Source organism: Neofelis nebulosa, chromosome 9, assembly GCF_028018385.1.
Source record: "Neofelis nebulosa isolate mNeoNeb1 chromosome 9, mNeoNeb1.pri, whole genome shotgun sequence".
NCBI lineage: Eukaryota > Metazoa > Chordata > Mammalia > Carnivora > Felidae > Neofelis > Neofelis nebulosa.
The window spans coordinates 107,139,478-107,166,683 of record NC_080790.1 but is presented as its reverse complement, the minus strand read 5'-3'; the positions used below and the strand labels follow the sequence as shown (position 1 = coordinate 107,166,683).

The 27,206-nt window shown below is 38.4% G+C and overlaps 1 protein-coding gene across 3 annotated transcripts in view; it reads left to right on the top strand.

The window, feature by feature from the left end:
* Positions 1–27,206, top strand: part of PLCB1 (phospholipase C beta 1) — a 706,541-nt gene that overhangs the window by 444,845 nt on the left and 234,490 nt on the right. For all 3 annotated transcript variants that reach the window (XM_058684913.1, XM_058684915.1, XM_058684914.1), the window contains exon 4: positions 15,255–15,392. In XM_058684913.1, the coding sequence (XP_058540896.1) occupies positions 15,255–15,392 (138 nt within the window). The remainder of the gene's footprint in view (positions 1–15,254; positions 15,393–27,206) is intronic.

Here is a 27,206-nt window from a genome sequence, read left to right as displayed (position 1 = left end):
TGTCTCTGTGGAGACTTCCATGACACATCCAAAATGTGTCACTTCTCATTAAGCCCCTTCAAAAACTGTTCTTTAAATGTACATGCTTCATTTGGCTTCCTTGGGCTACATTTTGATAAATACAAAATGACTTTAACATGGGAATAAAAGGAAAAATATTTGAGGGATTAAAGAACAATGGCCCAAAATGCATGGAAGAAGAGAAAGGGTAACAAATCTACTTGACATCTTTCTGGGCAGGGTTTTTTGGGTTTTTGTGTGTGTGTGTGTGTGTGTGTGTGTGTGTGTGTGTGTGCGCGCGCGCGCTGTATTTAGCATCCTATCCAGAATAAAACTGAAACCAGGGACTTTGTTTTCTCTAGCCATTCCCCTGGTAGATAAGACCTTTGCAATCAGATTTATGATCAACAAATAGGAATAGCCTTGAAGGTACCTCAGATTTAGTGGATTAAAAACCAAACTCGTTATCATTCCATCTACTCCCTCTAAACCTGTTCTTCCTTCAGGCATCACTGTCTCTCCTGAAAGAGACACCATTGTCTCAGTTGTTCAGAATTTGGGAGTCATCGCTGATACCGGCATCTCTTCAATCCCAGGACACGGTCCAACACTTCAAGCTAATTTTACCTCTTCAGCTCTGTCCAGTTGCACCAACATGCTACCAGCCCTTCCCTCCTGAAATGCTGCCAGGTGCCTCCCTTCCAATCTTTGTCCACTTCTAGCAAATCACGTCTAGTCCTTCCTCTGCTTGAAACCATTCCTCTTCCTTGCTCAAGGGCTTAAAACTCCTTAACAAGGAAAGACCATATTTCTTAGTATAGTGTGGTCCCCTATGTATCTCTCAAATTCATTTCACCCAGGCTCTCTTACTAGCTTTGAACTTTGCTGCTCTTTCTCCTACCACAGGGCATTTGCTTATGCTAGTCCTCTGCCTGTAGTGTTTCTTCACTACCCCTCCTTCATACGGTTAAGACTCTCCCATGTTTCAAATTTCAATTCATCTAATAATTCTTTAAGGAAGTATTCCATTATTCCTTATTCCATTAATTATATTAGGCTCTCCCGTTAAGCTCTCTTACATTTATTTACAGACTATTTGATTAATGTTTTGTTTCCTCACCAAATTGTAAGCACCGTGAGGGTTTATCATATCCATTTTGTTTACCAGTGTAGCTCCATCAACTATCACAATGCCAGGTAAATAGTAGGTGCTTAATAAACATTTGTTCACTCGATAAAGAGCATGAGGCAGATGGCCCACACACTAGAAAAACTCTAAATGATCTTCTCCAAAGGAGCCTTTGGAACATCAGTCAATTGCAGAGTGCCCCTAGAGAAACAGATTCTCTACTGAGGAGAAAGCCATGCAAGTCATTATACTTTGGAGTGAAATGCCCTTATTACATTTCCTCTTGAGTTGGACTATATCATATATGAAGGTGATAGTCCAGGACCCAACTCTATTGTTACAGAGCCCAGGAAGCTGAGATCTGCCCACAGAACCATTCTTGGAGTACCCAGAGTGGGGGCCTTTTACATATCTCTGAATAGGCCTGAGTAGAGAGATCTGTGACAATAAGGCAATTGGGAAGCAATTTTCTGCCAAGAAGAAGAAAATCAGAAGGTACATAAAAATGGAAAAATTGATGCTTACAGAGATTTGGGGCCATGCTGTTCAAATTGACACCATTCCCTTTTTCCCAGCATCATAGCTGTCTCTCTCCTAAGTTTCAGCTTTTACAGACCACATCTGGACACGACCAGTGAGGTGCAGAAGCCAGCTCATACCAGGTCATGATAACCAATTGTTAAATGTTTGGTAAATATGCTACTGGTTTTTATTTTTATTTTTTTAATTTTTTAAAAATGTTTATTCATTTTTGAGAGAAAAAGAGAGAGAGCATGAGCAGGAGAGGGGCAGAAAGAGAGGGAGACAGAGAATCTGAAGCAGCCTCCACGCTGTCAGGGCAAAACCCAGCACAGGGCTGGAACCCACAAATCATGAGGTCATGCCCTGAACGGAAGTCAGACACTCAACTGACTAAGCAACACAAGTGCCCTGCTACTGGTTTTTAAACACAATCATTATTATACATAAAATAACATAAATTTACAACTAAAATTGTATTTAGAAACAAAGGTAATAAGTATTCAGAACTCATCATTTTCTTTTTTTTTTTAATGTTTATTTATTTTTGAGACAGAGAGAGACAGAGCATGAACGGGGGAGGGGCAGAGAGAGAGGGAGACACAGAACCAGAAGCAGGGTCCAGGCTCTGAGCCATCAGCCCAGAGCCTGACGCGAGGCTCGAACTCATGGACCATGAGATCGTGACCTGAGCCGAAGTCGGACGCCCAACCGACTGAGCCACCCAGGCACCCCGAGAACTCATCATTTTCTAATTATTTTGCTATATTTTACCACCATCTGTGATCCTAAGGATATTTATACCTCTTATACCTGTAGAGTGAAATACTACATAATAGCATGCTACAGTACATCTCCTTCCACTTCCCAATTCAGTGACGGAATTGGAGTAGCTTGAAGTTGGCTGTGGGAAGTATTTACACCATGAAAATTAGTAAATGCTACAATTCAGGGCTGTGAAGGTTTTTGTTCTTGTTATTTGTTTGCTTGTGTTTTGGGGTTTTGTTGATTCTTTTTTTTCCTTTGAAAGCCTTAAATATGTACCAGTAAACCATGAGAAGCAACCTATTCATGGTTCAATGCAATCTATTTTTTTTTTGTCCTTAATTGTTGAAATTACCCAGCAATGTTAGGAATTCTCTAGATAGAAATGAAACTGTGAACCAATCTCCAATATCTTCTAAACTATATTTCACAAGAAAAGTATTGAGGAGGAACCACTAAAGAAAAAGGAAAAGGTATGAATCCTCTCATTCCCACTTCATACACTGCTCTGTTTCTTGAGTACCTAGGACAGTGTTTGTTTTGATCATAAAGCTAATATTTGAATGAATTAATTAGAGTACTCAAGAAGTGGAATAATTCGAATTAGTCTGTGATAATAGCATGACTTGAGTTCTCTTGATAGGAAACTGGGTGACATTACAATTCAACCTGAAACACTTCATGCATTAAATGCTGTCTTCTTGGGGTGATGTAAAATCCTTTGACTTGCCAGGTTGTAAAGGATTTACTAAATCCCCTATGGAAAACTTTGATAAGGAAGACAAAAGATGGCTGAGAAGAGTGAGAAGGGGGGAAAAAGCTGAAAAGATGGAAAGTGATATTTGAGAACAATGGTAAAAACAATTGCTTAAGAATTAAATTAGCATAGGTCAACAAGTAAAAATGCAAAGAAAAGGCTAATAATGTCCTGCGAATACTTACTCATTTTTGCACAGCTTTTATCAAATTAAGAGTACTTCAAACTCCTTGAATTCCATTTTCATTCTTATTTAGAATTGTACTGAGAATTTCAGTGATGGTGTTAACAGCATGGAGATCTAGTTAACCTGCCTAATTATAATGAAATAGATGACATTTGTATAACTTTCGAGATAATTTTTTCTCATTGAAAGTTGACAATTTTGATCTTCATATATAATGTTGGATTATTTTGATACCTGAATAGTAAAGCATTCTGAAGATGTTTTCTTACTTTCAAAGAGAAGCAACACATGAAAAGGCATGTTTAAGACAGGGCTTATTTGTTTATTTAGATGCTACTAGTTTTTTCTTATAAAGTACACATGAGACCACCTCCAGACTCTGAATTGTAAAGAGCTTTGTATCCTTGTGTTTCTGAAGGAATAATTACATTATTGATCTGTGTGCATTATGGAATATAGTTAACTCATTTATCTAGAGTAATGGAAAAGAGATGTAAATAAAACAAGGAGATCAATCTGAAAGTCAAATAATATTTTATCTTGAATATTTTTAGCAGCTTTAGAAAATACATATTCATTGGGGTGCCTTGGTGGCTCAGTCAAGCATCTGACTTCTGCTCAGGTCACGATCTCGCGGTCCAAGAGTTCAAGCCCTGCATTGGGCTCTGTACTGACAGCTCAAAGCCTGGAACCTGCTTCAGATTCTGTGTCCCCCTCCCTCTCTCCCCTCCAGATTGTGTGTCCCCTTCTCTCTCTGCCCCTCCGCCACTCGTGCTCTCTCTCTCTCTCTCAAAAGTAAACATTAAATTAAAAAAGAAAAGAAAATACATATTCACATGTGTATTTAGACAGTTATAGATAAATTATCCATTTACTTCAAACTCCTGCAGTTATTTACAGAAAATTGAAAGGAAAATTTCTATACTTTAAACCTCTACAAGGGGCGCCTGGGTGGCTCAGTCGGTTAAGCGTCCGACTTCAGCTCAGGTCACGATCTCACGGTCCGTGAGTTCGAGCCCCGTGTCAGGCTCTGGGCTGATGATGGCCCAGAGCCTGGAGTCTGCTTCCGATTCTGTGTCTCCCTCTCTCTCTGACCCTCCCCCGTTCATGCTCTGCCTCTCTCTGTCTCAAAAATAAATAAACGTTAAAAAAAAAATTAAAAAAAAATAAACCTCTACAACCCTTTATAATTGTAAATAAGAAAAAGCTACAGAGCTAATAATTTTTCACGTCATACTTAATTATGTCAGTGATCACAATATATATGAGTTTTTCTGTCTATGTGTTACACTACAGTTTGCAGATTTTGTTTGGGTCACCACACTAATGCTTTCAGGTGAGCAGACATTACTATCACCCATATTGTGTGGAAACCAATCTGAAGCTCTGAAAAAACCAAGTTGCTTAATTTCCAAAGCTAGTTAAATGTAGGAGCCGGACACATAAAGTTCTAGAAATGACCTGTTTTTTAGCACTCTTTAAATTATGCTTCCCATGGGAGAGTAAATTTAAAAAAATGAAAAATTGGGGTGCCTGGGTGGCTCAGTCGGTTAAGCGTCCAACTTCGGCTCAGGTCATGATCTCATGGTCCATGAGTTCGAGCCCCGCGTCGGGCTCTGTGCTGACAGCTCAGAGCCTGGAGCCTGTTTCAGATTCTGTGTCTCCCTCTCTCTCTGCCCCTCCCCACTCACGCTCTGTCTCCCTCTGTCTCAAAAATAAATAAACATTAAAAAAATAAATAAATAATAAAAATATAAAAAATGAAAAAATGAAAAATTACAATACTTTTTTAAATAAGTCAACCAAATATACACAAGCCATAAACGTATAAATGTAAATACAAATGTATGTCTTGCTTGATAAGTCATAAAGTAAGCAAATATTTATAAATATATACAGCAAGATGTTCTGGTGCCTATAAGAGATTAAATTATTCAGTAGATACCCCCAAATTGTCTTTCATTTTCGAGCTATTAGTATATTTTTTCAAGTAATCACAGCTTGTTATATGTTGCCCAGAGCACTTAACTTATAATTAATCATTTGTTCCCATAACAAACTTTAAAATTTTTTTCATGTTTATTATTTATTTTTGAAAGAAAGAGACAGACAGTACGAGCAGGGGAGGGGCAGAGAGAGAGGGCGACACACAATCCAAAGTAGGTTCCAGGCTTTGAGCTGTGAGCATGGAACCAACGTGGGGCTCAAACCAACAAACCTGAGCTCATGACCTGAGCCCAAGTTGGACATTCAGCCAACTGAGTCACCCAGGTGCCCCTCCCATAACAAACTTTTTAAGAGGACACCATTAGTATCCTTATCCCACCGATGAAGTAACTGAGGCATAGAAAGGTTAAGGAAACCTCACGAGGTCTCATTCCTTTTAATTGGTGGAACCAAAACTCCAGACAGGTAGGACAAAATTTCTACAGTCTCCTTCCAAGTGCCAAAAGTCTTTAGGATGGGTATACTTGGATTTTCCAGAAACTGCAAAGGGAATGTTGTTTGTATTTGTCCTTATTAAGGAATTATTGGGCCTTCTTTTCTGATATACTTGATTTTAACTTCCAGAAGCCCCTTCGGTACCATCTAGGGGGTACCATATATCAAATACCATGTGAGGAAGTAGACATCACAACAAAATAGGAAGAAAAAAAATCTCACCTATAAAGGATGCACAGACCAGGGAGAACTTAGTAAATATAGCTGCATTCTTTCAACAAAGAAGCCTCTTTATTCTTCCCAAATTTGGGCACAGCGATATTAAGACTTATCTAGAAGCACCAACTCCCTCCCCAAAAGTTGAAGGAAAAGGAAACGCATTTCACCATCTCAGTAAGAGGGTTAAATAAGAAGGAAACAATGACGTCCAAGTGCCTGGTTTGCACACAGCACAACCCACAGGGGCTTATGGACCTTTATGTACCGGAGTGAGAGTGGCTGCACCTATGAATTTCGTAGTGGTTCAATGCTTGCATGTGTCAGAGAAAGCTGGGGGATAGTTTGAAACATGAGTGACAAGCTCTGTATACTTTAGAATTTTGAAGTTTGACAAATACTGACTAGATCTGGAGGCAGAAGCTAACTACTTTTTCCCAGTGACTTAAAAACAAAAAAAACAAAAAAAAAACCCCTGCTATGTATTTCATGCACTTTTACTTTCAGTAAGGATGATGGTACAAATGATGATTAAATCTGGCCTTTCAGCTTCCACTCTTCCCCAGGAAGACAAGTGGTGTCATTAGACCCTGTTTCTTTCCTATTTTAATTTCACATTTGGTTTATTTTGTATTTTTACGAGCTGTCTAAAATATCACTACAGGAGATGATTTGAATAGAAGCTGATTCATTTAAATTTAAGTTTTTTCTGCTAGTTGAACTATTTGCACTATTTTTATAGAAACCCCATCCAATTGGCTACCCCCTTTAGCACAATATGATATGGAGGCAGCTTAGACTTTACAATCAGATGTACTTGGAGTCAAATCTCCCTTCCCCCTATTTTATAAAACTGGGCAAATTACTCCTCTAAACCTCAGAATTCTCATTTGCAAATTGAGGGGAAGAAACAACAACAACAACATAGTTACTTCTCGGTGTTAATTTGTTGATTAAACAAAGGGGGCAATATACAACAGTGAGAGTGCTGCTTGACACATAACTAAGTTACTAATTTTAAAAACCTATTGTCATTACATGTATTATTTTTATTAGAGAATTGAATAGATAAGAATTTATCTATTTGCCCTGCGGAAATTTCTTCAAAAGTAGATCCCATAGAATACATGGAGATTCATCAGTATCAGGGTAACATTTTCTTATTTCTTAGTCATTACTTCAACACTGTAACGGACATTTTCAGGGCATTTGTACTCCACTGGCCCATGGGGTGGCCTGCAGCGTTCCCATATAGTCCTGAGGATGCGGAATTTCTGGCCATAATGCAAGAGAGCCCCCCAGGAGAGACCCCCCACCAATGATAGATGAGATTGAACAGATCAATGCTCTGGTTTCCAGGCTCCTTGGGGAACATTCTCAGGTGTGTTCTTCACAGTCCCTTGGAGTGACCCTGGATGAATTGAGCCTCAGTTGTTCAAAGTGGTAAAACCTGTCATTAACACATCATTCATTGGCTTTCTCTGTTCCTGTCTTACTTTCCCACTTCCTCATGGCCTTTCTTGTTATTACCTCCAAATTACCAAATTAACCTACTTGTCCCCAGATCTTTGACTCAGGTCGGCTTCTGGAGCATCAAGATGAACATTGTATTAGCCAAGCCAAGTTTGTCTATTAGACAAACATTCTGTTATCCAAGCCAAACATTCTATGATCCAACCCAGCTCAGATAATGCAACTTCTCAAAACAGACACATTGGTCCAGCTTTGGATAATGTCCATTGAACATCTCCACATTCTGGGACTAACTCACTTGTTCCCAGGAATCCAGGCATTTCATTTTAATTCCTTTTTTCTGCTACTTCTGAGTGTCAGCCACCTGAAATGCCTCCAGCATCCTCTTTCTCTTTCTTTTCCTTCTAGCTTTTGAAAATACAGGAAACTACACTCTGAGCTTGTAAGGAAAGGAGAAAAACATCAAACAGTTAAATTTTTTAATTCGACACTAGAATGCTATTTGGACATTCTCCTTGAATTTTATTTTTGTTTTCTCTGTGGCTATTCCCAAGGATGACCAAATTTTTAGCTGCATGGATATGTCCACATTCAAGGGGAATATTTTACAGGATGGTTGCCTTTACATTTTTCCAAACTATTTTTTTCTTTTTAGATTTGAAAAGCATGTTAATTTTAGCACAATTCATGCCTGGCATCTTCAAGCTATTTTATTTTGGATGGAGGTGCCTAGGCAAGCCAACTATATTCTTTTTCCATTAGTAGATTCACTTGTACACTGAGGCTCCCCATGAGTGGAATGGAGAATGTCTTTATACATTCATCACTACTCTGTCCAAAACAAACGTAAATGATCTTGTTATGATAATACCGCTGTGAAATATGAAGGACAGTATTCTACCTGCTCTTTTTTCTTTCTAGTATTTGCCCATAGTCACTTTTCTTTGTCATAGTACGTCTGCTCTCCTCTTGCTCCCTCCATCTAAAGGAATAGCTGAAAAACATTCAAGCCCTCCTCATCTTTCACTTGCAGGAAGAAAAGCATAAACCACATCCTCCAAGTCTTCCTCCTGCATAGGAGAATGTTCACAGCACTGTATTTCAGAGTTGCCCATGCAAGTGGGTAGTGTTTTATCTAAAAAGGCTTGCTGGCTGTGTCAGCTGCCTGAGCTACATCCTAATGAGCATGACATTCCTCATCACATTCATTAAAAGGAGGGAGAAACTTTTATTTTATTTTTTTAAGTTTTTTATTTAAAATCCATTCAGTTAACACACAATGTAATAGTAGTTTCAGGTTTACAATATAGTGATTCAACACTTCCGTACATCATAGGGTGCTCATCACAACTGTCCTCCTTAATCCCCATCACCTGTTTAGTTCATCCCCCTACTCCCTCCCTTCTGGCAACATCAGTTTTATTTAGTTCAATGCCTATTTCTTAATTTGCCTCTCTTTTTTTCTCCTTTTTCTTGTATTATTTCTTAAATTCACAAATGAGTGAAATCATATGCTATTTGTCTTTTTCTGACTGACTTATTTCACTTAGCATTATAGTTTCTAGCTCCATCCATGTCGTTGCAAACAGCAAAATTTCATTCTTCTTCTATGGCTGAGTGACATTTCAGCCAAGTGGCTGTTTCCATACTTTGGCTGTTGTAGATAATATTACTATAGGGGCGCCTGGGTGGCGCAGTCGGTTAAGCGTCCGACTTCAGCCAGGTCACGATCTCGCGGTCCGTGAGTTCGAGCCCCGCGTCAGGCTCTGGGCTGATGGCTCGGAGCCTGGAGCCTGTTTCCGATTCTGTGTCTCCCTCTCTCTCTGCCCCTCCCCCGTTCATGCTCTGTCTCTCTCTGTCCCAAAAAAAATAAAAAATAAAATAAAAAAAAAAAACGTTGATAATATTACTATAAACATTGGGGTGAGTGTATCCCTTTGAATTAGTATTTTTTTTATTCTTTGGATAAATACCAAGTAGTGCGATTGCCAGATCATAGAGTAGTTCTATTCTTAACTTTTTGAGGAAACTCCATACTGTTTCTCAGAGTGACTGCACCAGTTTGCATCCTACTGGCAGTGCAAAAGGATTCCCCTTTCTCCACATCCTCACCAACACCTGTTGTTCCTTTTGTTGTTGACTTTAGCCATTCTGACAGTTGTGAGGTGATATCTCATTGTAATTTTGATTTGCATTTCCCTGATGATGAGTGATATTGAGCATCTTTTCACATATCTGTTGGCCATCTGTATGTCTTATTTGGAAAAATGTCTATTCATGTCTTCAGCCCATTTTTAATTGGATTATTCATTTTGGGGATGTTGAGTTTTATAAGTTCTTTATACATTTTGCATACTAGCCCTTTATCGGATATGTCATTTGCAAATATCTAGGAGAGAGAAACTTTTAAAATGAAAGGTGTGACGATAAGTATTGATTCCAAGCGAATTTGTTAGTCTTTTTTTTTTTTGAGAGGCAAATGTTAAATTCAGGAACTCGATGAAGAACCATCCTGGATATAAGTTAATATCTTTCTTTTACAACAAAATTTGAACAAAAAAGAGTTTGCTCTGCTTTCAAAGAAGAGGTAGCTTTATACCTACAAAGCTTGGTTGTACTAAGGTCACTTGAGTATAACAAGGAATCTGTCATGTTTATTTTTGACTATTGTATTGAGTGTTAAGGGAAAGATTTTTCCCTGATCATTTACATAAATGATGGATTACAGTTATATCCATATAACTGCAATTCAGGTTGAAAATGTTGCATTAAGTACCGAGAATAAAATTAACCTAATATACAAATTACTCCATAAACTTAAAATCCAATAAAGATCTAGTTCATGGGGGTGAGTAAGGTATATTTTCAGTACCAAAATGTTTCTGGTGTCAAAAATGAAATGTACAGGTCTTTAAAAGGTATTTTATTTTGTAGATATCAAAGATACAAATAAGACAGCTTTTCTTTAAAAGTCATATTAAGGAATGAAAGTTGAAACTGGCATTTACCTCTTTGAAAAATCATCCTGTAGCTGGTGTTTATCCCTTCCATTAATTTAAAAAATTTTAAAGATATAATTACACTAACACGTGCTGTAATGGAGTCCTTGTGTCTCAGATATAGAATGGCCTTTACTTTCTTCAGTGGTCTATTACCTGGAAGGAGAATTATTAAGTTGAGTAACTTTCTTTGCGACAGACATGAAGTAATTTAATCATGAATCTTAACGATTGAAAGAAAGTGAACTTATTCAGTGAGACAGTCTCCATTTTGTAACTCTTAGGGAAATGGAAGTGATCTAAGACTTACCTTTCACAGTGCAGTTAAATTATAGCTGCCAGGATTCTTAGCTGTTCTGGTTAATTCGAACTGTGGAGACATATCTAGGATATTCTCTGCAGAAAGCAGTCCTTGAGTGTCAACTTAGTGAAAATATGAAATTCCAAGTTCATCGCTCCTCTTATTTTTTTGTGAGCTATATTCTTTAGTATGCTTCAACAGAGACCATGAACTTGTTTACAGAATTGTAAAGATAGCTTGCTTTCTTTATAAAAATTTCAAGTAATGTGTATCAACTGCAGGGGTCCAGAAATATGTTTGAGTCTGGTAGTAATCTGAGTAGCTAAGTACTTCTCTGAAAACTGGTCAGGAGGTTCAATCAATAAGAAAAACCTCAGGCATAAAATCCTTTGTAGAATAGGTTTTTACAAGGGGGTGTTTTTCATGCAAATTGTATCTAGGCATTTATTATTCCTGTTTTAATTTTATTCATTCGTTTTTGAAATGCAGCCACTCATGTTCCCAGACCTGAGACTGATGTACCCCAGAAGCAGACATTTTTTGGACATCTATTTCCATTAAACTCTTTCTACCTGTACAGTTTTCCAAATGGCACTTTGCTGTTTATCCTTCCAGATAAATCCCCCTTCCAGATAATTCTCTGAGGGTCTCTTCTGCTGTAAACAGCTGAGGGCAATTTTTGGTACTTGAAAGGACAAATATCTTATTCAGTATATCCCTCAGATGTCAACATGCTCAATAATGAAACCGAGGTTTGAAGCTACCATATCAGCTTGGGATATTGTGTTCAAATTGAGAAAACTCAGAGTATAGGTAAAAAGAAAAGTAAAGTCATTTCTTTTTTTTTTTTTTAATTTTTTAATTTTTTTTAACATTTATTTATTTTTGAGACAGAGAGAGACAGAGCATGAACGGGGGAGGGTCAGAAAAAGGGAGACACAGAATCTGAAACAGGCTCCAGGCTCTGAGCTGTCAGCACGGAGCCCGACGCGGGGCTCGAACTCACGGAGTGCGAGATCATGACCTGAGCCGAAGTCAGCCGCTTAACCGACTGAGCCACCCTGGCGCCCCTAAAGTCATTTCTTAAGGGAGAGGATTCTAACATAACCCAAGTTTGATGCTGATAAAGGAAAGACATAGTTATAAAGACAAATAAAATTATTAATGGTAGCAAACACAGTAAAATATAGTTTAAAAATTGGTATACTCCATCACCAAAAAGGACATTAGTAAGAACCTTGCTTATTATATATATACTTTAAACAATTTCTCTTTACTTCCAGATTACATAATTTTAAATATTGAAGGGATATTTCCCATATATTACTGTGCCTGCAGTTCATGTTCAATACTCTTTATTATTTATTGTACAACCATCTCAGATGTAGAGAGACTTATAGGATGGTTTCTCAGATATCTTCTTATCAGATTCAATCATAACATCTTCATTTTGCTAGCCTTTCTCATCCTCCCAAATCCAGACATTACCTCCAAATACTTTGTTCCACATTTTTAATTACATAAATGTCAATTATTTTTTTAATTATATATTAATAGCCATTAGTGAGATAACTTTTCCAGAGACACCACAAAGAGCAGATCATCTTATAAATTCTTGTTGACTGTACCTAACAATATTGTCCTTTTCCAGAATTATTTTCTTTTTTTTTAACAAGTTTGTTTTCTTTTAAGTTTCATTTATTTATTTTGAGAGAGAGAGAGAGAGAGCACAGGCAGGTGAGGGGAAGAGAGAATACCAAGCGGGCTCCATGCTGTCAGCATGGAGCCTGATGTGGGGCTCCATCTCACAAACCATGTGATCATGACATGAGCTGAGATCAAGAGCCGGATGCATAACAATGAGTCACCACACACCCCTCCAGAATTATCTTCTATTCTGGCACCTCTGCTGGGTGCTCTCTACTTGCCTTGCATTCCTATAGCTCAAGGACAACTCAGGTGAACATCCTGATCCCCACTTCCTGTCTCTATAGTTCTCAGAGGTGGCACTCTTTGATCAGTTACTATTTAATAAATGAGCAAAAAGACATGGGAATCAAGTGGTAAAGTAGTGCAGACTGAACAGAAAATGCTTGGGTTTTAGGGACTGTGAGCCAGGACCCTCAGACTAAGACAAAATACTTATGAGAAATATATTTTCATCATCTGAATGACCAAATCTATTTTTCCTATAAATCACAATATCGCAGATAGACTCTGTATTCATTGATTCAAAACTTGTGATTTATAATTACAAGTCTCAGATGGTTTCTGAGAATTATCTTTCTCTTCCAAGTACACACACACACAAAATTAAAAGGACTGATCATTTTCTTTTCTAACTTTGCCTAAGCAGTTTTCAAAAACTATGATGCAAATGAACAGAGCAAAAAAAGTGACAAACAAACAAAACAGACTCTTAAACAGAGAATGAACTGGTGGTAGCCAGAGGGGAGGTAGTCAGGGTATGGGTGAAAAAGGTGAATAAGACAAAAAATACATTTATCGTGATGAGCACGGAGAAATGTACAGAATTGTTTCTTCATTATATTGTACACCCAAAACTAATATAACACTGTATGTTAATTACACTTGAATTAAAAAAAATAAATAAAAATTTTCAAAAATCATGATGTAATTCATTTCACAGAACAGATAGAATCATTCTATATTAGCCTTCACAAAAAAGTCCATTCTTCCTGACAATTTTCCTTCAATCTTTCATTAATGCCAGAATGCTAAAAATTTCCTTTTTTGCTGTTGTTTACTTAATAAAATACTTACTCTAGTTTTCTCCTTTTCTAGGGCATGCAAACTGATGTTCTTGTAATAGCATTTGATCTTTCTCGGAGGCCTGATGTACTTGATAAGTTCTCAACTTGTTAGTGGAGTTGAGGTTTTAATTATATTAGGCACATCTTTGAAATGGATTTTTCTCTCTTCATAACTTACCTGAAAATGTTCCTTTTTACACAGCCAAACAGAGGAGAAACGTTTAATACCTTTTAAGACATAATTAATGGCACCAAATCAAATTATTTAGCTGGAAAGATTTTATTTTCTTTCTTTTTTTTTTTTAAGCCCATTTTTTCTTTGTAAGGATGCTATAAATTAAAACCTTAGAAAGGAGGTCAGAATAACCAGGCCTTGTTGGTCCAGCATTTTGCTAAATAAATAAGAATACAATTTTATTCCTTGCTTTGAAGCTGGCTGCAGTTTGCTAAGTGATTGGATTGATTAATTTTCTGCATGGATCTCTCATCTCATATGAGACGAAAATAAATTCAGCCAAGATGAACGAGTTTTATTTTAGGTCTTACTCTGAATTCAGGAGGTTTTAGAAACCTCCATTTCCCATCATGACTAGATTGCCAAGGGATCCACACTTACGGTGTCGCAGAGAATCAAACTTGCTCTGAAAAGACAGCAAAAGTTCTCTATGTCCAAATCCCAGTACATTCTGAGGATAGAATTGAAATGAACATATTCATGGCAGGTGCCACCATCTTGCTAACAGCCTATTTCTTTACAATGAACTCAGTGTTGGAGAGGGTCCACAACTGTGATTCTCAGCCATGTTTCTGCCTCAACTCAAGACAGCATTATCATGTTTTGATTCCATAAGAATCATCTTCTTCGTCTTAATGTGTCATGAACTGAAGAGAGAGATGAGATTTTGTATTTCAATATGTGAGTCATGGGATGATTGGAGGAAATTAAGGGAGAATTATGGCACATAAAAATATGCTGCTACTAAATGATGTATGAGAAAGAGCCATTGACCAAGGACCATAAGTCTTTTTCTTTTTTCAGGTTTATTGAGATATAATTACCAGGTAACATTGTGTAAGCTTAAGATGTACAACATGATGATTTGGTACAAGTATATATTGCAATACGATTGTCACCATAAAGTTAGCAAACACCTCCATCATATCACATAATTTCCATTCTTTTTTTCTGGTGAGAACACTTGAGATCTACTCTATTAGCATCTTTCCAGCAATATTATTACCTATAATCACCATGCTGTACATTAGGTCCTTAAAACATCTACATCTTGAATCTGGAAGTTTGTACTCTTTAAACAAAATCTCTCCATTTTCCACATACCCTTGCCCCTGGTAGCTACCACTCTATTCTCTGTTTCTATGAATTCTGCTTTTTTTAGATTATGCATGTGAGTGATATCATACAGTGTTTGTCTTTCTCTGATTCATTTCTCTTCATATAATGACATGAACACCATAAGTCTTGAGTCAGAAATTCTCTTTCCACAAACTTTTGGCAAGTTACTTCACCTCTCTAGTCCATCATGGGCTTAGGGACTTCAATCATACCATTTTCTAGTACTAATAAAAGGCAGTTTTGTTTTGAAGACATTGTAGGTGTAACACTTTTGGAACTATGCTACCATGTTGGAATCTCTAGCTATAGACTAACCTTTTTCAACGTTTATTATCCAGGACCCCAAATTACGTGAACTTTTGGATGTGGGGAACATCGGACGCTTGGAGCATCGCATGATAACGGTGGTGTACGGGCCTGACTTAGTTAACATCTCCCATTTGAATCTCGTGGCTTTCCAAGAAGAAGTGGCCAAGGTATGGTGGATAGAAACTTCTGATGCTTGTCATCTCACTCTGAACCCTTACGATATTGTACTGATGCCTGCAAAAGACTGGGTTTTTGTCATATTTAACATGTGTTAAAATTACATCTAAAAATAATTCAGCTGCCAAGTGGAGGTGTAATTCAAACACTTCCAAATAATGGCATCTACTAAGAATTATGGAGATTTTTCATTAAGAATGAGGCATTTGATACAATTTCTTTGCAGAAGAAAATACAGGTGAAACAACTTTCTATTGTACCTAAACACCTTATCCCAACTCATTCTCTCTTAGCCTCATCCCATGTCACTTCCAGCCCCATGTCTTTTCCAACCATCCTTAGCACCTTTTTAACCTCTTTTATGCTGAGTAGCACCTAGCTCACCACCATGCACATAGTAGCTGCTCAATTAAGGAAGGAAATGATTTTAAAATAAAAATTTCAAATAATACCAGTAAATAACAATTATTCAGTTATGCACTAGAATGGCAAATTAGAAAGGGCCTCTCCATTAAGGAGTTGCTAATTCACTAACATAGCAGGCCTTTCAGATACATACAGAAACAACTATAATATAAGCAAGCTCTATCAAACAGGAAGCTGTGAACTTCTGGGAACCCTGGACTCAACTTTGATGCTTTCTCTTGAATAGTCCAGTTGCCATGAAAAGAGCGCTAAAATGAAAATATTGAAAGAACTTTCTTTTTTCATGTTTATAGTTTATAGGATACTAGTGATGATTCTTACCCTTCATACATTTCCTTCAAGACTTCAGATTATGAGTCAAAAAATACTTTTAAGTTTGTATGTCATATCTGTGCTCTTACAGAACTTCTCATGTCAAGGACCACAACTATGAAGTTCTGTCAAGCCAGTCATCATTGTGATTTATAAATTTTTAACCCTCAGTGGTCTGACAGTTCCCTGAACTACACCAGAAGTAATGGCCTGACCTCTATTCTTTAGTGATTATGGTAGAGGCTTATTTCCAACATTTACAAAAACATCGACTTCATTTCTTATAATGGAATGAATGAAGTGCCAACCACTTTTAACAGTCTGAGGTTTTTAGAAACTACTCTCCAAAACCGTGTTACAGACCTAATCTATTTTCTCTCTTTAAGAACCAAGTCACCCATTTGCTTCTGTAGTATAACTTAGACATTTGGAGAGACTTCAGTTCTGTGAAACACTGCATGACAGCATTAATTTGCCTACCATGAGTTCTTATTCTGGTATACTGCTGGTAATCTGTGAGTTGTATATACTTCATTTCTCAGAATGTAGACGGATGGTTGGTTGGATGGTTGGATGAATGAATACAGATAATTAAATATTAACTACCTGCAAAATATTTTCGAAATATCGTTCCTTAAATGCAACCATATTCACTTTAAAAAATAACCAATTCACGAGATTCATGAACTCTCAAAAACATTCAAAAAATGGCAGTGACTTTCAGGGAGGCTTTTACTAAGAATGAATATAGATTTTATATTACAAGTCAATCTACATATCTTATACTGTATTAAACCTTTGTGCAGTTAGGTTTAAAACATATTCAATTTCCTTCTCTCTGTGCATTCCTTCCCACTAATTTTCTTTAGGGATTTTGATTTCTGAACACTGTAATATTCTCCATCAGGACTGCATCTGTAGACATTTTTTCCAGCAGCAACTTGATGTTCCTGGTATAATTAATGAGGCTACAGAATGTTTTGCCTCCCTTGCCTTCCCTTTAGGGTATTTTTTTTCCCCACTGAAATTGCTCGCTGGAATGTTAAGATTTGCAAACACCATTTTACTCTGAAAATTTACTTTCCCCCCTTCTAATTGTCAGAATTGTCTCATAACATCACACCTTTTATTTAATTTCTGAGGCCATTGTACATGATGCTTTGTGTAGTGTCAACACCAAAGGAGACAGCCTCTCTCATTATGTAGAATGTCTGACAGAAACCGGAGCTTCTTTGAAACTCAAATATCTCCAGAAGAAATTATTTACAAAGCGATTCTGGCTCATCCATTCATTCAACACATACTTGTCAGTTGCCTTCTCTGTGCCAACCACAATTCCAGTGTTATGGATACAGCATTCTAGAATGCTCAGAGCCAACATTCTGGGAGAAATAAACAGATAAATCACAGTTATGAAATAAACATATTGTAGGTCAGATGGAGATCTGTGTAGAAGAATAAAGTAGGAAGAGAGGGTATGAGGGTGGGAGAAGGAAGCTATTTCTTTATGGGGTGCACAGAGAAGGCAAAAAAATTTGAAGGAAGTTGCTCAGTTACAGCAATATCACAGATTTCTGAGAAATCTCTTGGATCAATTTAAAAAAATAATTAGAAGTAGGACTTGAACTTTCCTAAATATATTATTCCAGATTTGCATGCTTTCTTTCTTACATAAATTACCTGAATTTGAACCTTTTATTTATCCTTTAAGACAAGTGACTCTTTTAAAAAAGTGGGGTGAACACTGTCTTTCTTTTTTTCTCCACAGTTGGACTAAAAACATGGTGTCTCCTGCATATCTCAGTCATACTTCTTGTTATGCAGTTTGATTTGCCAACCACTCTGTACTCTAAGGATCAGCTTTCCCTGCTCCCTAGAGGGGCACTTCCCTTTAATGCCAGGGATAGGTGGTTTCACGTTTGCCCTCTGGGTCAAATACTTCTCCCTGAATCTCCTACTCCCGTAAGGACCAATGGCCACATCCACATTTGCTATCCTCAGGAACTCCTGTACTTCAGTACCCCCCCCCCCCCCACCTTCCCTGGGATGCCCTGACCACTCCCTGGAACCACAGGGTGGAAGTGAATATCACCACCCATCCTTTTTACTCTTCTACCATTAACTTCTAATAGTTCTCCACTCACAGCTACATGACTTGTGGCAGAGTTGGAGGTATCAGCAAAGGAAACCAGCTAAGGAAACAAGTTCATTCCTTGTGTTATAGTGTGGGCTTCTGAACGACTTTAGTTTTTATTGTGGGGAAGATGGAAGCCATTGGAGGGTTTTGAGCAGAGGATGAACATGACCTGACTTAACCTTTTAGTCAATAATGGACCATATGGGGAAAAGCTATAATGGAAGCAGGGAAGACCAGTGAAGAAACTACTAAAATATTTGCAGTGAGTTGTTAGTGACTTAGACTAAAGTAGAGTTATGTAAAAGATGAGAAGGGGTATATATATATATATATATATATATATATATATATATAAAGGAAGTCTGTATATATATATATATATATATGGAGAAAAATTGAGAACATAAGCTTATAAATTGTATGTTGCATGTAAGAAGAGAAGAATCAAGGATGACGTTAAAGTTTTGGCCCAAGAAACAGGAAGGATGGAAATAACCACTTATGTCATAGGGAAAATTTAAAGTAGAGCATACATTTGGGGGTATATAGCAAAGGTTCAGTTTTGATTATGTTCAGATTGAGATAATTATTAGACACCCAAGTGGATATGTTGAGTTGGATATACAAGCCTGGAGTTAAGTGCCAAATCTAATACATCAATTTGGAAGTCATCAAGTTACAGATAATATTTAATGAGACTGGATGAGATCAGCCAGGAAGTGACTATAGATAGAGAGGATGCCCAAAGCCTGAGTCATTGATACTCCAACATGAAGAAACTGTGCTAAGAAAGAATCAGAAAAAGAAGCTGAGAAGGAGTAGCCAGTGAGAAGGCAATAAGGTGGTGTGTGTTGTCAGAAGCCAGGGGAAGAAAATGTTTCAGGGAGAATAAAGAATCAACAACAAGGTCAAATGCTGCCCAAGATGGAGACCAAGAATTGACCATTACATTTAGTGACATGGGGGTCATTCATGTCCTTGATTAGAGTAACTTTGGTGGAGTGGTGTAGTCAAAAGCCTATTGAAGTGGGCTCTGGGGAATATTGGTAAAGAGAAAAAAAGAAGCCAAAAGCTCTTTTGAGAAGTTTTGATGTGAAAGACAGCAGAGAAATGAGAAGTGAGGTCCAGAGATGATTTTTCAGATGGGAGAAGTAACAATGTACATATATGCTAATTGGAATGGTCCCATAGAGAGAAAACAAGGTGCCAATTTAGGAGATAAGGAGAATTGCTGGAACAAGTCCTTGAGTAGAAAGCAGTAGGATCTAGTGCAGATCTCACTAAACTATACCCTGGGGGCATGTCTGGTCTACCACCTGTTTATATAAAGTTTTATTGGAACACTGCAACCTCCATTTGTTCACATATTGTCTATGGCTGCTTTTGTGAGACAAATTTGAGTAGTTATGACATAGACCATACAGACCACAAAGCCTTAAATATTTACTATCTGGTTCTTTATTTAAAAAGTGTGCTAACCCTGTCCTAGTTCAGAAATAGAGTGGCTAGGCTTAGACAGGAGCAAGGACATTTAATCAATAAGAGAAGAAAAAGTAGAGCATATTGGTTAGGATGCTAGTAAAGGGTACATGCTGTGGAGAGAATTGAAGACATTTTCTGATTGCCTTTACTTTCTCAGTGACAAAGGACACAGATGTCAGCATCTGGAAGTAAAGATGATCTGAACTCTCAAGCTTTTTTCAGTACCATTTAGTGCATTTCTTTGAAGATCTAACTGGTAGGGTTAACATGAACTGTGAAAGACAGATTGTTTATATCAGCCCCCAAAATAACGTTTTGAGCATACTAACCAATTTATCGGATCAATGAAAATTCTTCCATTGGTCAAGTAGCTTGAAGACGAAATAATTGTTTTCTACCTGCCCAATTCTAGCCCTTCTGTTTTTCTCTGAGGTGAGGGCTACACAGGAAGAGACTTCTAGTTGTGTATACTACCTCCTGCAGTCCTATGGTCTAAACAGCATTCTGAAGGTAGTAAAACAAATTGCTCTAAGCCAACGGCTGGGGTTCACAGGATTCCCATATGCTAGTGTTTACCTTCAGGTCTCAGGTATTCAGTGTGTAACTGTTGGGAGATGACTCTTCATTGAGAGAAACTCAACAAGGAATGAAATCTGATTCATGATTAGTGAAGAGGAATCCCAGGGTGCAAAGACACCACATCTTCCCTCTGGGTTCTGGTCCCTTTCCATGGCTGTGTCCCTGGAAGCTCACACCCTCCATTACCTCCCCAAGTCTTATCTCCAGTCTTTGTCCAGTGCAATACATCAGTGACATAACCTATCACGCTGAGAAACAGGATTAGAGATCCAGGCTCTCATATTCAGTCCTAAATAGTTGGACACTCTGATAACCCCCCTCAGTGGACATATTGTTGAACCACTACCTAGTTTGGCAAATTCCAACCCAGGCATTGCTCCAGTGTGTTAAGATGCAGTGGGTGCAAACAGTAAGGATTCAGTGGGTTATAAGAATGAGATGGCTGGGGTGCCTGGGTGGCTCAGTCAGTTGAGCGTCCGACTTTGGCTCAGGTCATGATCTCATGGTCTGTGAGTATGAGCCGCGTGTGGGGCTCTGTGCTGACAGCTTGGAGCCTGGAGCTAACTTCAGATTCTATGACTCCCTCTCCCTCTACACCTCACCCACTCACACTCTCTCTCTTTCTCAAAATAAATAAACATTAAAAAAAAAAGAATGAGATGGCTAATGGCAGAGCTGTGCAGGGGAAATTCTGTGTTCATTTCTCTGCGCAAGGATTGGCAGATGCCTTTGCTTTCAATCCCTAATTCTGCACACACTAAATTCTCTTAAGCATTTATAAATAGGAAAAGCAAAATAAACAAATTTGTTTTTCTTGGTTAGCCATGCTATTAGCAGGAACTCAGCCAAATTGTTTTTTAAACTTTTTTTTTAAGTTTGTTTATTCATTTCGAGAGAGGGAGAGGGAGGGCGCGTGTGCTCATAGGAAGGGGAGAGGAAGAGAGAGGGAGATAGAACCAAGCAGGCTCTGCATTGTCAGCACAGAGCCTGACACAGGGCTCAAACCCATGAACCGTGAGATCATGACCTAAGCCGAAGTCAAGAGTCAGACGCTTAACTGACTGAGCCACCCAGGCACCCATTGTTTTTTTTAACTTTTGATTGAAATATAATATACACAGAAAACAGCACCAATTATAACTGTATAACTTGAAAGATTTTTTAAAATATTTTAAAAATATTTATTTATTTTTGAGAGGGAGAGACAGAGTGTGAGCGGGGAGGAGGGTCAGAGAGAGAGGGAGGCACAGAATCTGAAGCAGGCTTCAGGCTCTGAGCTGTCTGCACAGAGCCCAATGTGGGGCTCGAACTCATGAACCATGAGAACATGACCTGAGCTGCAGTCAGTCGCTTAACCAACTGAGCCACGCAGGCACCCCTTGAAAGATTTTTGAAAAGAGAACATGCCCAGGTAAATAACACCCATATCAAGAAATGGCATCATGAACACCCCGATGTCTATTGTACTAACATACCCCTATTTTGACCTCCAACTTTACAGATGAGTTTTACCTATCTTTAAAATCTTTAAATGGAATCTGGAAACATGTCTTCTTTCTGGTCTGACTTCTATTATTCAAATTAGATATATGAAATCCTACTATAATTCTTACATATGGTTATAGCTTAGTTCATTCTCTTTCCTAAATAGTATACCATAATTATAGTATACCGTAATCTATTCTACAGTTGATGGACATTCAGTTTCCAGCTTAAGGCTATTACAAATAGTGTTGTTACAAACTTGCCTTTCTGTGAGATAGGTATTGCTGATCACAGATCTTCATATGTTCAGCTTTGATAGATAATGGCACTTTACCAAACTGGTTGCGCCCATTGGTATTTTAAACACTAATTCACATATGAAAAAAATGTTTAATCGAGGATGCCTGTATGTTAAATGATTGCATTTTGAAATTACAGAATAATGAGCTTTCCAAAAATATGCTCTGTAACTGAACATCAGCCTTTAATGGCTGTTATTTTAGATTTTTCAGGGAACCTCTGCAGCTATGAATGTCATAGAGAATCTAGTTCACTCATTTTGAGGATATGACCTGGGTTTCCCTAGAAATTTTCCTACCTTCATCCACACCAGATGCTTGCCTACCATCCAAATAACTTGCAGGCTCTCCAAATTTCCTAACTAGCTCTCACATCTCTGCCTTGTCTCCCTCTTCCCCCTGCTATGTTGTTCAAATTCTTGACCCTTCTCTTTTGTAGGCACCTTCTACCTACTTTCCTTGAACCCTCTATTTGCTCTCCAACTATATACATGTCCCCCTGCATAAGAATGATCTTTTTAAAAAACTCTAAACTTGATCATGCATGAAATCTTTTTCTTTTTTTTTTTTTAAGTTTATTTATTTGTTTTAAGAGATGGAGGGAGAGAGAGTGTGTTGGGGAGGGGCAGAGAGAGAGGGAGAGAGAGAATCCCAAGCAGGCTCTACACCATCAACACAGAGCACGATGCAGGGCTCAGTTTCACAAACCGTGAGATCATAACCTGAGCCAAAATCAACAGTCAGTTGCTTAACCAACTGAGCCACCCAGGCACTCCTTGAAATCTTTTGCATTGCCTGTTACCTAAAAAAAATAAATTTCCTGATTATTTCATTCATTCATTCATTCATTCACTTAGTGAACAAATATTTAATGAAGGCCTAGCATGTAGCAAGCACTTCAGTGGACACTGGGGATAGATTAGTGACAAAACAAACATAGCCCCTCCTCTCATGTGCTGGTAACTCACCTCTTGGACCCTTGCACAATTCTGCTCCAGTAGTTCCTAACTACTTGTGATTCTTTCTACCTTTATAATTTTAAGTTTGGTGCTTGCAGAATCGTGTGTCTTCCTAGACTTCCCTTCTCCAGTTTGTCCACCAGGAGAACTTTGAAGCCTCCTTGGGGATTCAGCTTAAATACAGCTCATCCATCTCCCCCTCCATCTCATGATTTCCATGAATAATGGAGTTTCCTTCTCTGCTCTTTGGTGAACCCCATGCATATTTTCTCCATCGTTTATCACACTGTAATTATCTGTTAGTGTGTCTGACAGCCTACCTTGGATTTGTGAGCTACTTAAAGTCAGAAACAACAGCTTAGTCACTTCTGTGTTCCCAAGATCTAGCTTAGTGTGTAGTAGGTTTTCAATATGTGAGTGTTTGGGGAAAAAAGAAAGAAAGAGGGAGAGAGAGAAAGGGAAGAAGGGGAATTTGAGCCCTTGAAAAAAACTGATAGATCATGAAAATTATTAAGCCATGGAGGCTTTGAACGTCTTGTACTCTGATCTTCTCATTTGTTAGAGCTGAAGAAATTGAGACCCACTCACTAGCTAGTTGCTGCAGGCCCCTTCTTCCCAGCATGGATCTGTCTCCATGGTTTGCCAACGTTCTCAGTAGGAGAAAGGGATGACACTAACCACAATGGCTTTTATCCTATTCATCTTTCCCAAATTCAGCTTTGTTCCTACTCAGAGAGTCATTGTCCCTATCACCCCCCCCCCCCCCCCCCCGCCAACAATGGCTTTGAATGGCCAAATCCTGATGGCTTTGAATGACCAAATAGTTGAGGCCTTTTAGGTGAAGAGAATGAGAAAAGGAGCCACAGAGAAGGGGCCTTTTTTTTTTTTTAAAGAAAAAGAAATTATAGTCTAGAAAATGAAATTGGGAAAGAGAAGAGAAGGAAGATCCAGTGAAGGGACCTGCCAGCACCACCACTAGCTGTTTCTGATGTAGAACCTGATTCATCAAAAACTGGGAATTCTCTTAGACCTTCCTCCAAATTAACAGTGTATTTAAAACTGGCCTCAAGAGACATGAGTTTCTTATATATATTCTTTTTATTCTGGAACATATACATTGAGAAAAGAATTTTCAAACACTAATATACTTTGTACAAAATGTGTCATTTATCCCATTTCCTTTTTGAACTTGGGACCAATTTATGTTGAGTGAGCAATGGGTATAGGTCTGATTTTCTTCAAACAGAAATGATTAAGAAAAATAGAATGAAGTACCATGTATTGTTTTTAGCAGTGTATTTTGACACATAATAGAACATTTTGCAAGACGTCCTTGGGGGTAGAATATATATGCCAAAAAGATAGTCGTTTACAAATGTAAAAAGTTAGCCTTCTGGATTGATGCATTTTATGAGATCTTCATTCATTGTTCTTCCTGACCTCTTCATGCTAGCCAAAAAGCCTATGTTGTTTTCTTCAGATATTCCCCTACCCAACTCTAAGTAAGGGCCAAGGCCTTACCAAGTCAATATACTGCACTATTAGTCTTGTGATTTTGTAGTCGTGATGTCTTTTGTTGGCAAATGAGACTCAGTCCACATGCTACAGTTTTGTTTTAGAGGAGTATGAAAGATGCACAGCTTAAACTTTCAAATTGTTGAAAAAGTCACCCATGTGGAATGACTGTACAAAAGTTTAAAAGTTCAAAAGTCAACAGAGAGACATTCATAATAAAAAGAGGGGGGAACAGGCATTTTGGACATTAATCTCTTCCTTACATGTAGATAAGAACCAGCAATTGCTATTTTTGTGATTGTGGAGGAAAGTGCTCTGCCCTCCATCTTCTGGGTGTCTTTTCTGCATTCCTTAAGCAAGAGCTTCTTTTGAACCGGGCAGCATTCACAGGATCCACGTAAAGGAATGAATGCCAAACTGAAGGGAAGATATATACCCTAAGACACAGAAATGCTTGTGATTTCAGAGTATGAGCTGCTTTTAGCACAAACCCACTTTACCCCAGAAAAGAAAGGCAGAAAACTGCTTAAGCAGCAATGCCTCCCCTTTCCTTCCGAACACCCCATAACACAGAAGTTAGCTGCTTCCCCCTTGTTCCTATGCCTCCATCTTCTGAGCCTTGAAGCTGAGTAAAATCCCGATTGTCTATTTGTGTGGATTGCGTTGAAGCAGGCACAGCGATTAAGACAAACAGACAAACAAAACCATAATATTTTTGGAAGGGAGAAGAGCTCTAAAAAAATTTGGCTTCCTTGTTTAATTACTGGGGGAAAACACCTGGCATCCTATAAGAGTGGCAGGTTGATCTGCGTCATCTACTGCCTTAATATCACCTGTCATTTTTATGTTGCTAATGCATTAAATTTTCTCAATGAACAAGCCGTCCCTGAGAATAATTTTTTTTAATATTTTGTCAATGATTTCCCTAATGGCTATATGATAATAGTCATTCATTCATTCATTCATTCGACTGATACCTAATTGCCTACTGTGTACCAGGCAAGATATTGAGTGCCAGGGATAAGCTAAATAGACAAAAATGATTGTCTTCATGAAGCCTCCATAAAGGTGGGGGTAGGTGGATGATAAACACAATAAGACGGTGCCAGATGCTGAGACAAATAAAGTAGGGAAGGGGAATAGAAAATGCCGGAAGTAAGGGGGGGAGCATATTTCAATTTTATATAAATTGGCCAGATAAGGTCACCCTGAGGTGATGACTGCTGAAGAAAATTGAAGATGATGGAGTGGGTCAAGTAATTCTCATGGAGGACAGCAGACTCTGAGACAGGTGTGTACTCGGCATGGGATGAAGAAGAAGGAGAGCAGCGAGAGATGAGTCAGAGAGGTTGGGGGAGGGGGTGATAGGTGACCCAAATAGTGGTGGGTGGCCACTGTGAGAATATGGCTTTACTTCCAGTGACACAGTTAGCTATTGCATTATTTTGAGCAAGGGATTAATTTGGTGTAATATATTTTCACAGGATTGTCCTGGCTGCTCTGTTGAAAAGCCATAGTAGGGGTGCAGAAGCAGAAACAAGGAGAACAGAGTGCTTGGGGTAGAATGGTGAGAAATGGCTGGGTTCTGGATATACTCTGAGTGTAAAGCTATATATATATATATATATATATATATATATATGCACTAATGGATTGGACGCATGGCATGAGAGAAAGAGGGAACAAAAGATGATGTCAGGTTCTCTGGAATTGCATTAATTGAGCTGGAGAGCTAATTAGGGAGTGAAAATAAAAAATTTTGGACATAAAATACAAAATGGTTATTAGTCCAAAACAGCAGAATAAGCACAGGTGTGACGTGCTACCTCTCCTGAGATACTGTGAAAATTATGGTAAAGGAACATAAGTATGCAGTGATGAAGAGAATGAGATATGGCACTACAAGGTGACATTTTTCAGTAAGTCTGCAGGGAAGATTGTGAGGAGAGTGTCTATGAAACAGAGTGGAGAGAATTCTGCACGGTCTAGGTTCCATAGAGAACTGTAGCCAATGAGGTCACTGACCCCCGCTCAGAAGCAGTGGAGACATGCCCCCAAACTTGAGAACTACCAGCCCAGCAGAACACGGAGCAAGACTTAGGGGTGGAAAGGCTGAGGAATTAAAGGAATATGGCCAAAACTGTCAGCTCCTCCATCTTCTCCTCTTGCTCTGCATATAGAATAATTGATAACCAATTACTTCCCAGACCAAAAAGCTGAGAACTTGTTTTCTTGTGGAAGTGAACAAATTATTAGAAAAGAATCAGAGGGCGCCTGAGTGCCTGAGTCAGTTGAGCATCCAGTTTCAGCGCAGGTTATGATCTCTCAGTTCAGGAGTTTGAGCCCCACGTCAGGCTCTGTGCTGACAGCTCAGAGCCTGAAGCCTGTTTCAGATTCTGTGTCTCCCTCTCTTTCTGCCTCTCCCCCACTCATGCTCTGTCTCTCACTCTCTTTCTCAAAAATAAATAAACATTAACAAATAAGAAAGAAAGAAAGAAAGAAAGAAAGAAAGAAAGAAAGAAAGAAAGAAAGAAGGAAAAACATCATTGTAGCCAGCTTTGGAGTCAAGCATCCAGAGTAAAACTCTTGTGGATACCACACCATAGTGGC